Here is a 12,708-nt window from a genome sequence, read left to right as displayed (position 1 = left end):
GTCATAACAGCCCTACAACTTGGAGAGCAACCGATTTAATTCCTTCATTGAAAAGAGATACCACTCATCCTCAGAGGGCCCAGAGTTGCCTTTTCCTGTGGTGGGAGCAGCAGGAAGGGCTGCAGGGCAGTCCTAGGGGAGAGAGCTTTTGCCAGAGCCCAGCTATGGCAAGACCAGGCACGCCCAGCCCAAGCACACCTCACCATGGCAGGAAGGACTTTGAAGGACCATCAGAATTCCCCCTGATCCCTTCACCTTTACATTTCCCTACAAAATCCTTGCTATATGCCTGCATCATGAATCGCTAGTGTTTTGTGGCTCTGCCCCCTGGACTGGCCTGACACTCTTTTTGTAATTGACGAAACTGAGGCCCAGGGAGAGAAAGTAACTTGCCTAAAATCTGACAGCTAATTTCCTCATCTGTACATAGGACAGGCTGCTTCAGCTGCTGCTCCACTTTTTTTCCCCATAAAAGGCCATTTTTGCCAAAGGGGAATTAATAATAACCCAGAATGACCAGCTTGGAGTGACTGGTATTCAGCGGCTATGTCTGGTGGCTGGACAGCAATGAGGCAAATCAGGCTTATGTTCAACCACGTTTCTCCCTCATGTCCACAACTACTCTCTCAATAAATCCAAAATAGTAGTGTCCCTTCCAAGGGGTTGTCAAGCATTTGCTGTTAATTTAACCAGTCAACCCCTGAATATAACACCCAAATGCAGAAATCTACATGAACTCTGACAAAACTGAGAGATCTAGCAAGAGGTACATGTGTAAGAGAGGAAGGGAGAAGAGCACCCACCCCGACCCCCGTTTTCCTCACCCTTGAATATTCTCCCAAAAAGTCCTGAAATATGCATCAAACATTACCCTCACTGCCTTTTCACCCTAGAGGCCCACCCTTTGGTCACTTTCAAACAGCCCACGGTATGCTCCACAGCCTCGTGATCCAGGGTAAGCCAGAGAGGAGAAGGTAACAGGAGGAGATGATGAGATTGGGAGGATGTCTGGTGGCAAGAATTTCACCCTCACTCTAGTGGCAGGAAGCCCCTTGTCATCTGCGGTACCACACACAGCTGAGCTTCCCTAGTCCCTTTTCTAAAGTCTCTGCTTCCGTTCAAGAGGAGGTGAGGATGTCCCAGTCACTTCTCAGTGCTGGGCCAACTTTGTCCCCTCTCCCAGCGGCTGAAAACAGTGCATTTCCACCACTCCAAGCACTTCTGATCTCAATGAATTCTAAACCGGATCTCTGTTGCTCTGAAGTAACATGCAAATTATTGAGAACATGAAGAATGCTCTCCATGTCAGAGTCATGAGACACAGAGAAGAGAAAGGAAGTTAGGAAGGGAGGGAGGGAGGGAAGGAGGGAGACAGACCAATAGACTTGGAAGTATAAAGAGGCTAAGCTGCCTCACACATGCACCCACACCTCAAGGTCCACAAATAACGCTGCTCCTACAAAAGCCCACCAGAAGACTCGCCACTGATAAGGGGTTAATATCCAGAATGATAGAGAACTCCTGAAACTCAACACCAACAACCAAAAACAAACAATCTGATTTAAAAATGGGCAAGGGCTTGAACAGACAGGTCTTAAGATATACAGTCAATAAGCACATGAAAACGGGCTCAAGTTCACTAGTCATTAGGGAGATGCAAATCAAAACCACAAGCTTCACACGCTTTAGGGTGGCTGATTGCCAGAAAACAACAAACAAAACTAAAAGGCCCAAAGCAGAAAATAAGTGTTGCCAAAGATGTAGACCAATTGGAACCCCATGTACTTATAACATCGCGCAGCCATTCCTCAAAAAATTAAAAATGGAATCACCATATGATCCAGCAATCCACTTTTAGGTATACACAGCAAAGAACTGAAAGTGGAACACATTTATTTGTACAATTCATGTTTATGGCAGCATTATTCACAATAGCCAAAAAGGGGGAGCAATCCAAGTGTGTACGAGCGAATGTACAGATAACCTAAAGGTGGCACGTGTGTGTATATATATATATATATAAAAACACACACACAGGAATATTATTCAGTCTTTCATAAGGACATTCTGACACATGTTACAACATAGATGAGCCTCTTGGAGACATTATGCTAATAAGTAAAATAAAACCAGATACGAAAACACAAATACTTCATGGTTCCACTCACATGAGGCACCTGGAGTAGTCAAATTCATGGAGACCAAAATAGAATAGTGGTTGCCAGGGCCTAGGGGAGGGGCAGTAGGGAGTCCTTGTTTAATGGGTACAGAGTTTCAGTTTTGCAAGGTAAAATAGTTCTGGAAATGTATGGTAGCAAGAGTTGTACCACAACACAAAGTGTACCCTTACAAAATGGTTAAGATGATAAACTTTCTGTTATGTACATTTTATCGCGCTTTTAAAAAATAAACCATAATGCTGGAAACTCACCATCATCGGAAAGACAATGGCAGCTGGAGATGCCTTGATGACCCAGAGCAGGACGAGGCAGGTGAGCTGGATGAGGGTGAAGAGGTGCACCTTGCGCAGGGGCACGTGCCGAAGGTAGATGAAGTCCGGCTGGTGCTTTGCAGGCATCCCGAAGAGCTTCAGACGGTCAAAGAACTGGAAGGAGGGAACTGGCATTTATTTCCAGGAGGCTTCTCTGGGTCAGAAGCCTTGTGAGGCCCATTCATGTCTCTTACATCACCTGCTCTGATGAGCAGGCAGTAAGTTACCTACTGTCTCCACTGGACAAAAATGGAAATTGAGTCTCAGAGAAACAAAGGTAACTTCCCTAAGGTTGTTATATTACAGAGGCGACATTTAAATCCATCTTTCTTTTCTTTTCTTAAGATTTGTTTCTTTATTTGAGGGAGAGAGAGAGAGAGAGTGAGCACGAGCAGGGGGAGCAACAGGCAGAGAGAGAAAGAGAAGCAGTTTCCCCACCGAGCAGAAAGTCCGCTGTGGGGCTGGATCCCAGGACCCCAGGATCATGACCTGAGCTGAAAAGAGCCACTTAACTGATTGAGCCACCCAGGTGCCCCTCTTTTCTTTTCCTTTTTTTAAAGATTTTTTTTTTTTAAGTAATCTCTGTATCCAACACGGCGCTCGAATTCATAACCCCAAGATCAAGAGTCACATGTTCTATCCACTGAGCCAGCCAGGTGCCCCTAAATCCATCTTTTCTAATTCTAGGTTCAAATTTCTTTCTTCTCTCTCACATTGGCTCCTGAGAGATCTTTCTCGGGGATTGTTGAGAACAAAATAAGCCAGTTCCACCTTTCTGCTTATTATCAAAACCTTATCTCTTACTTATTCTTTGAACAGTTTGGAGCTTTTCATTGATTATTTATAGTAAAAAGATAAAACTTCATGACATTCTGGATATAGAACATATAACCATCCTTATATTATAAAAAGGAAAACAGGGGCACCTGGTTGGCTCAGTCAGTTAAGTGTCTGCTTTAGGCTCAGGTCATAATCCCAGAGTCCTGGGATCAAACCCCCAAGTCAGGATTCCTGCTCAGCAGGAAGTCTGCTTCTCCCTCTCCCTCTGCCTCTCCCCCCCACTTGTGCTTTCTCTCTCTCATTCCCTCTCTGAAATAAACAAAATATTAATTAACTAATTAATTAAAAATAAATCAAAGGGAAACCAGAGACCCAGAGGGATTCAATACCTGCCCAAGGTCACATTAAAACTCAGTGGGTAAGAGTGACCCCTGGATATTCATCTGGGGTGCCCACATGATCTGTGGCATGCTCCTGATTTTCTATGTTCAAAGGACTCAAAGGAATGAGTTGACAGATGGGCAAAGGCAGAGCACGACAGGAAGTAGTACCCGCTGACCTGGAGCAACCCGCACTACAGCCAGTGTCGTCTGCCCGGCTCACACCGTAGCCTGGCGCAACAGCTAGTGTGATGCATGCCTGGAAGCCTGCTATCTGTCTGCTACATAGCTAATGAAGGACTGGTACCATGACATCAAGCCAGGCCACCCCAAAAGTCTCTGTCCTCTCATGCCAGCTTGACTGTCCAAATGACTTGCCCAGTGCCCAAAGAAACATGAGCAGACAGTAGGTGACCTACTGTCTCTACTGGACAAAAATGGAAACTGAGTCTCAGAGAAACACAGGTAATTTCCCTAAGGTTGGTATGTGACAGAGGCAACATTTAAATCCTCAAATAGCTTTAAGCGGCAAGCCTAGGAAAGGGACTCCCACAAGAACGGGTTCATGCACCCCTGGGGCAGCCCTCCATCTCTGGTCAGGATGGATGAGCTCATGGTGCAAAGTCGTTGCCCAGGCCAAACAGTGCAATACCTGAATTCCTTGTAGGGAGGAAACTCCCATGTAGAGGAAAACTCCATAGAGCACTGGCATCGGGATAAACTGAGGACAAAAGGACAGAAAGACCAGAAATTAAATTAGCTATCATAAACTTGTAAATCTCCAAGAAGGAAACCAAGTCCCCCAACCACGGCATAAAAACCTCATTAGCTCCTGCTGCCTCTGGCATGATTTAGAAGGAGAAGCAAAATCAGAAGCTGACAATGATCAAATATGCTTTCATTCTGAGATGAAATGACTACACATAAGAGTAACCTGGTCCTAGTTAAATCACAGGCCTCACATTTTACCCTTGTCTGGATCTTCCTCCTCCATAGAGATGGGCAGACACACACACACACACACACACACACACACACACATACACACACACATCTTTTGACACTAATTACATAATCAGTCATCTCAGGGATTTAGTGTGTTTTAACATGGACTAAAAAGTTTCCTTTCTGCTAACCAGAGACTTGAGGGCAGGAATGGGGAGGTATCGGGAATGATTTGGGGAGAAAAATCAATATCATTCTATTGCACTTGAATATGCATACACACCTATCAGATCAAATCTATCAATCTCAGCTATCTTCAGGGCAACTCTATGAGGTAGGGAAATGAGGCCTGCAGAATTAAGGCAAGGGAAGTCTTGTAGCTGAAGACTGAACTTGGCTTGCTTTTATTCTGAAGCTAAAATTTCCAAACATAATTCCTCTCAGAACTAGAAAATCCCATTAGATTTTATGTTGTTTCAACCGTAGAGTGAGCAGACATCTCAGTTTGTTGCTAACCTTGCTTGTAGAACTACTGAATGGTGTCCTGAAAGAAACCTTCTGAGACAGTTCTAGGAAGACCAGGCAATGCCCACTGCCATGCCTTCGTGGTTCGTTTCCTGGAGGAGCAGCAACCTGTGGGCTCCTCCAGATGATGGCTAGACCAGAGGAGGGAGTGGGGGCAAGGCTGGGGACAGAGAGTAGAAGTGGGGAGGAGGCGTGAGGAGAGGTGGACTGGGTAGAAAGTAAGGGGCCAGGAAGATAGTTCCAAGTCCTCTCCCATTTCTCTCAACTATCGCCCTTAAATAGCACTCACAGGGCAGGCTGGGGTGGCTGAAGAGTCACCAAAAAGAGGGGAGAAGGAGGCAGGGGAGCCTCATTTCCAGAATGCTCCAGAGTGTTTGGGACTTGGCAATACAGCCAGAGAACTTTCCTTTTCACCCCATTTTTCCAAAAGCAAGTCTTATACCCACAAAACTAAAAAAATTTTTTTCTCACATTCAAGGCATCTTCTGCCTTTCCAAAAATCCTCTTTAACCCCACATCCCATACCAGCCACTGCCCATTTTCCGTCCCATTTGATATAAAAAATCTCTTGAAAGAGCTGTGTGCCTGTGCTCTCTTTGCTTCTCACCTCCTATTTGCTCTTCACTTCCCTGAAATTCAACTTCAGCCTTATCATTCCACTGAATCTGTTCTTGTCGAGGCACGTTAGGCCTCCATATTGCCAAATCTAATGGCTTGGTTTAGTCTTTATCATTCTAGACAGACAGATTCTAACCAATCCCTCTTTCTGGAAACATTCCCCTTGCTTGGCTTCCCTGATACCACGCCCTCTTGGTTTCCATCCTACCTCTCTGGCAGCTCCTTCTGAGTCTCTGTTGCTATCTCCTCCTCTACCCGACTTCTAAATATTAGAGCTCCTTGGACTCTGCTCCTGCCTCTCGGCCTATTTCTCTGTTATATCTACCCTTCTCCCTGAATGATCTTATCTACTCCCAGGGTTTTCAATACCACTAAGTGCTGTTGACTCCCACATTTATATTTTTAATCCAGAACCTTCCTCTAGCTTCTTCACACAGTTGCCTGCTGAGTGTCTCACCCAAATCTGACCATAGTCCCACCACCTCTCACAAAATCACTCCCTCTTTCATGCAGTCTTCTCCATCTTAAATGTCTCTACTTTCCACCCAGATGGTCAAATCAGAAACCTAGCAGGCATTTTGATTTTTCCATTTTCCACACTTCATCCCACATCCAGTCAACCAACAAGACTTTGGATCTGCTTCCTGCTCAGCGGGGAGTCTGCTTCTTTCTCTCTCTCTCTCTCTCTTCCTCTGCCCCTCTCCACTGTTCATTCTCTCTCTCTAATAAATTAAAAACTCTTAAAAATAAAAATACTAAATGGATCATGTCCCTTGCCTGAAAGCTAACCCTTCAGAGGTGAACTTTACCAGAGTCCATGAGGCCCTGCATGAGCTGCCTGAGCCTACCTGCTCTTCACTCTCATTTCACTATGCTGTTGCCTTGACTCAATGGTCTTGAGCCACATGGCCCTCATATTTCTTAGAACACATATCATCTTTCCCATCTCGGGCCTGACTAGATTGCTATTCTCACTTCCCCCATGCCATCTCCCTCCATCCATGGTACAGCTGGCTCCATCTCATCTTTTCTTTCTTTTTTTTTAGAAGATTTTATTTATTTATTTGACAGACAGAGATCACAAGTAGGCAGAGAGGCAGGCAGAGAGAGAGGTGGAAGCAGGCTCCCCACCGAGCAGAGAACCCAATACAGGGCTCGATCCCAGGACCCTGAGATCATGACCTGAGCTGAAGGCAGGTCATGATCTTTAACCCACTGAGCCACCCAGGCACCCCTGGCTCCATCTCATCTTAAACACCATCTCCATAGAAGCCTTCTCTGATCACAAGAATGAAAACAGCACTCTCTTCATTCTCTGTAGCACCATGGAACACTATTTCCTTTTATCATTTTCATATTCTATATTTATCATGTTTGCTTTCTTTCTTCCTTTTTTTTTGTACACTCCTCTCCCTTCTCCTCTTTCTTTTTTTTTTAAGTAGGTTCCATGCCCAGAGTAGAGCCCAATGAGGGGCCTGAATCCAAGATCCCAAGCTAAGATCAGGAGTTGGAAGCTTAACCAACTGAGTCACCCAGGAACCCCTCCTTTTTTTTTTTTAAGATTTTATTTTTAAGTGATCTCCAAACTCACCATGGGGCTTGAAATCACAACCCCGAGATCAAGAGTTGCATGCTCCACTGACAGAGCCAGCTGGGTGCCCCTCATGTTTGTTTTCTTGACTAACGTCTTTAACTACATCTTATCCATCTTACTTGGCTAGAGTAAGCTCTCCCAGGACAGGAATTTGTATGTGTATCTCTTTGGTGTATCACTGTATTCCCAGGACCTAACAGAATTCCTGACATAAATCAGGCACTAAATATTTATCTAATGTGGGAATGAATAGTTACCTTTAATATGGCCGTCATGAAGACTGAGCAGCCCATCAGCACAAAGATCATAAGACCTGTCACTCTCTGTTCTCTGATGCCCAAGAACTTGGGTTGTTCTCCAGGAGCAGAGCACTCAGATTCTAGCTTGAGGCTGTTCACGTGCGTGATGGACAGGACGGTTGCAGCCACAAACCAAGGCAGGCCCATGATGGAGCAGACACCCAGCATGATGGCCACCATCAGCAGGTCCAGGTGGTAGCCACAGCCTTTCTGTGGGGAAACAGAGTCTCTGTCACCACCCATGGGCTTGTGGTAGTGGGGCATAGAACAGTGAGCTAAGAGTCCCAGGCCCAAAGCATGAAGGACTATATAGGTAAGGAAGAAGGGGTCCAGGGATCCCAGACGAGTCTTCCAGCCCCTCCTGGTTTGGAGGGAACAGAGAAGAAAAAAAGGAAACTTTAGCCTGTCCCATATATGCTATATCCATTTTTTATTCAAGCACACCCCAGATCTCACTTGGAGTCTCACACATTCAAAGATTCACCTCTTTTTGGCAGAGTAACCAGAGACCAAGACACAACTTGACCATCCTAGTGTCTAGATGATCAACAATAGAGGATTTGGAAATTAATGGCTTCTTACAAACACCCCCAGATTCTTGACAAATATGGATTTGTCTACTCCACATAACGAGAGAACAGAGATGAAGGCATGGAGCCTTTCACTAGTAAATGTGCTAAAATCAACCCTATATCCTTAGAACCTTTGGGCTCAAGGTTCAGTCTGAAAACCCCAGTAATGCACACCATGAGGGAGACTATCTGACTCTAGGAAATAGCACCTCAAGCCCTCAACTGAACCTCAGAAGGATAAGCCTGTATAGGGACTGTAAGGAACTGTGCCCACCCCCTTCCCCAAAGGTTTGCGAGGACAATGATGGAGTCCAATCTCCCTTCACAACTTTCCATCATGCTCTACTCTGGTTTCATCTCCAAACCAATCTTTGTCACTAGTGGAGGGATTGGAAGCCCCTGAAAACCCTTTATGAGCTCCTTCCATGACTGTTTTTATCCAGGTTCTATAGTTCGTGGTCTAAATGGGCTGATCCTAAAATAAAAAAAATAAAAAAGGAACAGGCTGCTATTTGTTCTTCTAGGTCAGAACTTTTATTACCTTGAGCTTGTGTTCCTTTCTGTTAATGATGACAGCTGTGATCTGTTGGTCCATGAATATTAAGATAGTGCAGAGAAGAGCCGGGATAATCGCAGCTATCACAGTCCACCAGGGATTGGGGCCAATGGGACTAATAATCCACCCTCGATCATCCCTTGTTGGCTGAAGGGGAAAAAAAACAAAGTTTTATTCTTGTATTTTAACTGTAGTCATTAGGACAAAGCAGATCAAAACAAATCAGAATATTCACATTATTCTTAAATGAGAATCCTTTAAAAAAAAAAAAAGTCATGTGGGGCATCTGGGTGGCTCAGTTGGTTAAGCGTCTGCCTTCAGCTCAAGTCATGGTCCCAGGGTCCTGGGATCGAGCCCCACGTCGGGCTCTCTGCTCAGCAGGCCGTCTGCTTCTCCCTCTTCCTCTACCCCTCTTCCCTGCTCTTGTTCTTTATCTCACTTGCTTTCTCTTTCTCTCAAGTAAATGAATCTTTAAAAAAAAAAAAAGTCATAAAATACAGCAACTCCTTAGGAAATCTATGACCTTGTTCCAAATTCCCTTTGAGTCAATCCTCAATTATCAACTTCCTGTGAAATATTCATTAATCCTTCACTTCCTTCTCTTACTCTCCAAACCCACATACAGAGAAAGCAACTTTATCTGAACATTAACCCAAGTAAAATAACAAAATCCACTGTCAAAAAAGAATTTTAATACAATTATAATTAAGGCAAATATAAATAATTTTTACTATCTACCTCCAGATTTCAGATTGGTCCCTCCAGAAGCCATACAATACATGTCACGGCACAAATAAAGGCAAAATAGAGCTCATGGGCTCAGATTGTGTTGGTTCAGAGGCCTTCTCCCATCAGCAGTGAAACTGGAGCCTAAGGACTAGAGACTTGAGAGAAGAGCCCAAGACTATTGTTAGGTCTAGGACCCTCTCCAATATCCCTGTAAGACCACTACTGTTCATAAATCTTGTTTGGGTGTTTTTGACATACTTAAACTCTCCTAGATCCTCAAACCCCCTCCAGGGTATTCTGGGGAAGAAAAGTTCCCCTTGTCTAGAAAGTAGTAGTGGAAGATAAAAGGCCAGGGATACAAACTGGCCCAGAATTGACCCAAACTCAATGAACAAAGCAAAGACTGCAGGGTGCCTGGGTGGCTCAGTCATTAAGCATCTGCCTTCGGCTCAGGTCATGATCTCAGGGTCCTAGGATCCAGCCCCACATCAGGAGGCCTGCTTCTCCCTCTCCCACTCCCCCTGCTTGTGTTCCCTCTCTTGCTGTGTCTCTGTCAAATAAATAAATAATAATAAAAAAATCTTCAAAGAAAAGACTGCTACATCCAAAGTTGGGTCCATATGGGTCATGACTATAGGATTCAAATGTTAATCAATAATGCCACCAAATCTCAAATTATGAATAGGTTAAGTTCTGAAAGTTTATAGAATCCATGTCTCCTTAGTAACAATGTTCTAAGTTAAACTCTCAAGTCAGCATAAAAATTCATTAAACTCTGGCTGACATGGGGCACCTGGGTGGCTTAGTCGATTAAGCATCTGCCTTTGGCTCAGGTCATGATCCTGGGGTCCTGGGATCAAGCCCCACGTCATTGGGCTCCCTGCTCTGCCAGGAGTCTGTTTCTCCCTATCCCCTCTGACCTCCAATCCCTGATCATGCTCTCACTCGCTTGCACTCACTCTCTCTCAAATGAATAAAATTTTTTAAATCTTAAAAAAATAAACAAAAACAAACCTCTGACTGACATTAACACATTAGTAACAGTACTAGACTTCAGACCAGGTCTTAATCACTAGGAGCCATGTGGCATAATAGAGAAGGAAAGAAGGAAGAAAATTTCTTCTTTGCTTCCTGAGAGGGAGGCCTGCCAATGAGTAACATTTTCCTTGACATTCTCCCATTTTCCCTTCTCATCTCTCTCCTACCTCCCAGAGGCCTTCTTCCCAGATGTCCCAGAAATTCAGTACCTTCTGATTATCTTAAGCCTACCCATCAGGGAACCTTTCCAAGGACTGCTTACTGTTCTCAAATTACTTATTTTTACACCAAATCCATTCCTCCTGGAAGGTTGACCTTAGCTAGGTATTAGAGAGAAAGCTGACTGCACTCATTCAAACAAAGGTGAGAATGATATATTCTCGGAGGAATTATATTTTTAAAGAGGCTGTTTTTTTAATCCACAAATTTCTAACTGATGGCATTACAGTGCATTTAATAAAATAAAAAATTTTCAGGCACTATGGAAAAAGATATTTTTACCTAGGTCTATTTCAGGGAGGGAGAGAAAAAGAAAGGGAAGACAAAAGCGTGTGGTATAGAGATGTTTGTAAGTCAAGCGGCTGCCTTTATTCCTGTCTTCCTTCTTTCAAGCTTCTCCTGTCTTCTCATTGTATGATTCTTCCTAGGTCACTGAGTATACCAGGGCTTTCCCTCCCCTCCACTTCCCATCCTCTGTGTTACTCAGTGCCCCTAAACAGATCTAGAGTCCCCACATATGATCATTTGTTTGCCTTTTTTGTATACATTTTGGGCAAAATATTATAGATTATAGGGAGTTATACAAAGAAACACTGAAACAGTGAAGAGCTGGGCCAGTAGGAGCGCTACCCCGTGGGAAAGGCCCTCTGGCCCGCTCGCCTCTTCCCATGGCACCATCCTTGAGGACAGGTGCCAAGTCCTAACCCAGCTTCTTAATCCCTCCTAGTGCCCTTAGAGAGTTGATGCTCCATGAAAGCACTGTTAACCAGACTTGTTCCAGGGACCCCACATTTCCACAGAATGTGGTATGTATTTAAGCAAACATGTGAATTCCGTTGTTTTAAATCTTAAGACCTTCCGTTCTCTTAACCACTTTAGGGTTTTGTTCTCGGACTTTTTGGGCTTAAACAGGGCTAACCCTGCAGAGTTTGCTCTTCTAAAAGGTAAGGCATTAGGAGCAAAGTTTAGATGGAAGGCACTGAGGAACACAGGATTCAGGTATGGTATGGCCTTGGGGAGTAACTTTTCTGGGAAACCACGTGAGGGTACCAAGTGCCCTGAAAGCTGTTTACCTTGAACACACTGGGAACTTGAAGTTTTGGGGATGGGACTCCAATCAAAAAGTCGATGATCACCATCGTGAAGATAGTGAGGAAGACAGCAAAGTCACTCACCATGGAGCGTACCTGGCGTGAGAAAGGATTGGAAAAGCGTTTTTTTAGGTTAAATGCAGTAGAAAAGAATTTAGTATTATACAAGTTTTAAAAGTCCTCAGAAGCATGCTTTCATTTTATAACTGAATTAATATAAGCATTATTCAACAATAGGAATATGTAACTATGCCCAGGCTAACACCCTAAAAGCGTGGATATGATGGGGGAGAAGGAACTATTCACCAAGCTCTCACGTCACCGCGCTGACTGGGAAGAATTTTATTCAGAGGATTTATGCCCAGGCGGAGACAACAGTTCTGAGAACTTGGAATAAGATTTTCTACAACCAATTAAGGTCTATTTGTGCCGGCCAAGAACCGAGGCGGCAGCTTCGACTCCTCTTCTCCCTTACGTCTAACAGCTCATCTACCTGCACACAAGTCCTATTGGCCCCCCCGCTTAGAACAGAGCCCGGATCTGAGCACCTGTCTCCACCTCCACTGTTCCTACCCGGATCGACATGACCATTGGCTCTTGTCCCGGTAAGTACAGCAGACCCTTAATCTTGTTCTGCCCTTCTCGAAAGCGGCCAGGCTGATCATTGAAAACAGAAGTTGGAACAGGTCACTCCTCCACGAAAACCCTGAAATGGTGCCTCATTTCACTGAGGCAAATACCCAAAAGGCCTTGGCCACTGAGGCCCCCACAGTGCAGTCATCACGTCCCTGAGCCCAGCTTCTAGGACTTCCCTGCTTACTCGCTCTGCTCTAGTCCCGCAGACCATTGTGTCATTTCTTACTCGGGCCAG

General features: G+C 44.6%; 1 protein-coding gene across 3 annotated transcripts in view; it reads right to left on the bottom strand.

The window, feature by feature from the left end:
- Positions 1 to 12,708, bottom strand: part of SLC4A8 (solute carrier family 4 member 8) — an 81,105-nt gene that overhangs the window by 19,302 nt on the left and 49,095 nt on the right. For all 3 annotated transcript variants that reach the window (XR_006381406.1, XM_044228986.1, XM_044228987.1), the window contains exons 17-21: positions 11,820 to 11,933; positions 8,746 to 8,907; positions 7,591 to 7,842; positions 4,304 to 4,372; positions 2,432 to 2,605 (exon numbers count right to left, since the gene is read on the bottom strand). Coding sequence is in view for 2 of the 3 variants with exons in the window: in XM_044228986.1 (XP_044084921.1) it covers positions 2,432 to 2,605; positions 4,304 to 4,372; positions 7,591 to 7,842; positions 8,746 to 8,907; positions 11,820 to 11,933 (771 nt within the window). In the remaining variant the exon portion in view is untranslated. The remainder of the gene's footprint in view (positions 1 to 2,431; positions 2,606 to 4,303; positions 4,373 to 7,590; positions 7,843 to 8,745; positions 8,908 to 11,819; positions 11,934 to 12,708) is intronic.

This window comes from Neovison vison, chromosome 12 (assembly GCF_020171115.1).
Source record: "Neovison vison isolate M4711 chromosome 12, ASM_NN_V1, whole genome shotgun sequence".
Lineage (NCBI taxonomy): Eukaryota > Metazoa > Chordata > Mammalia > Carnivora > Mustelidae > Neogale > Neogale vison.
This window is presented reverse-complemented; position numbering and strand designations above follow the sequence as displayed.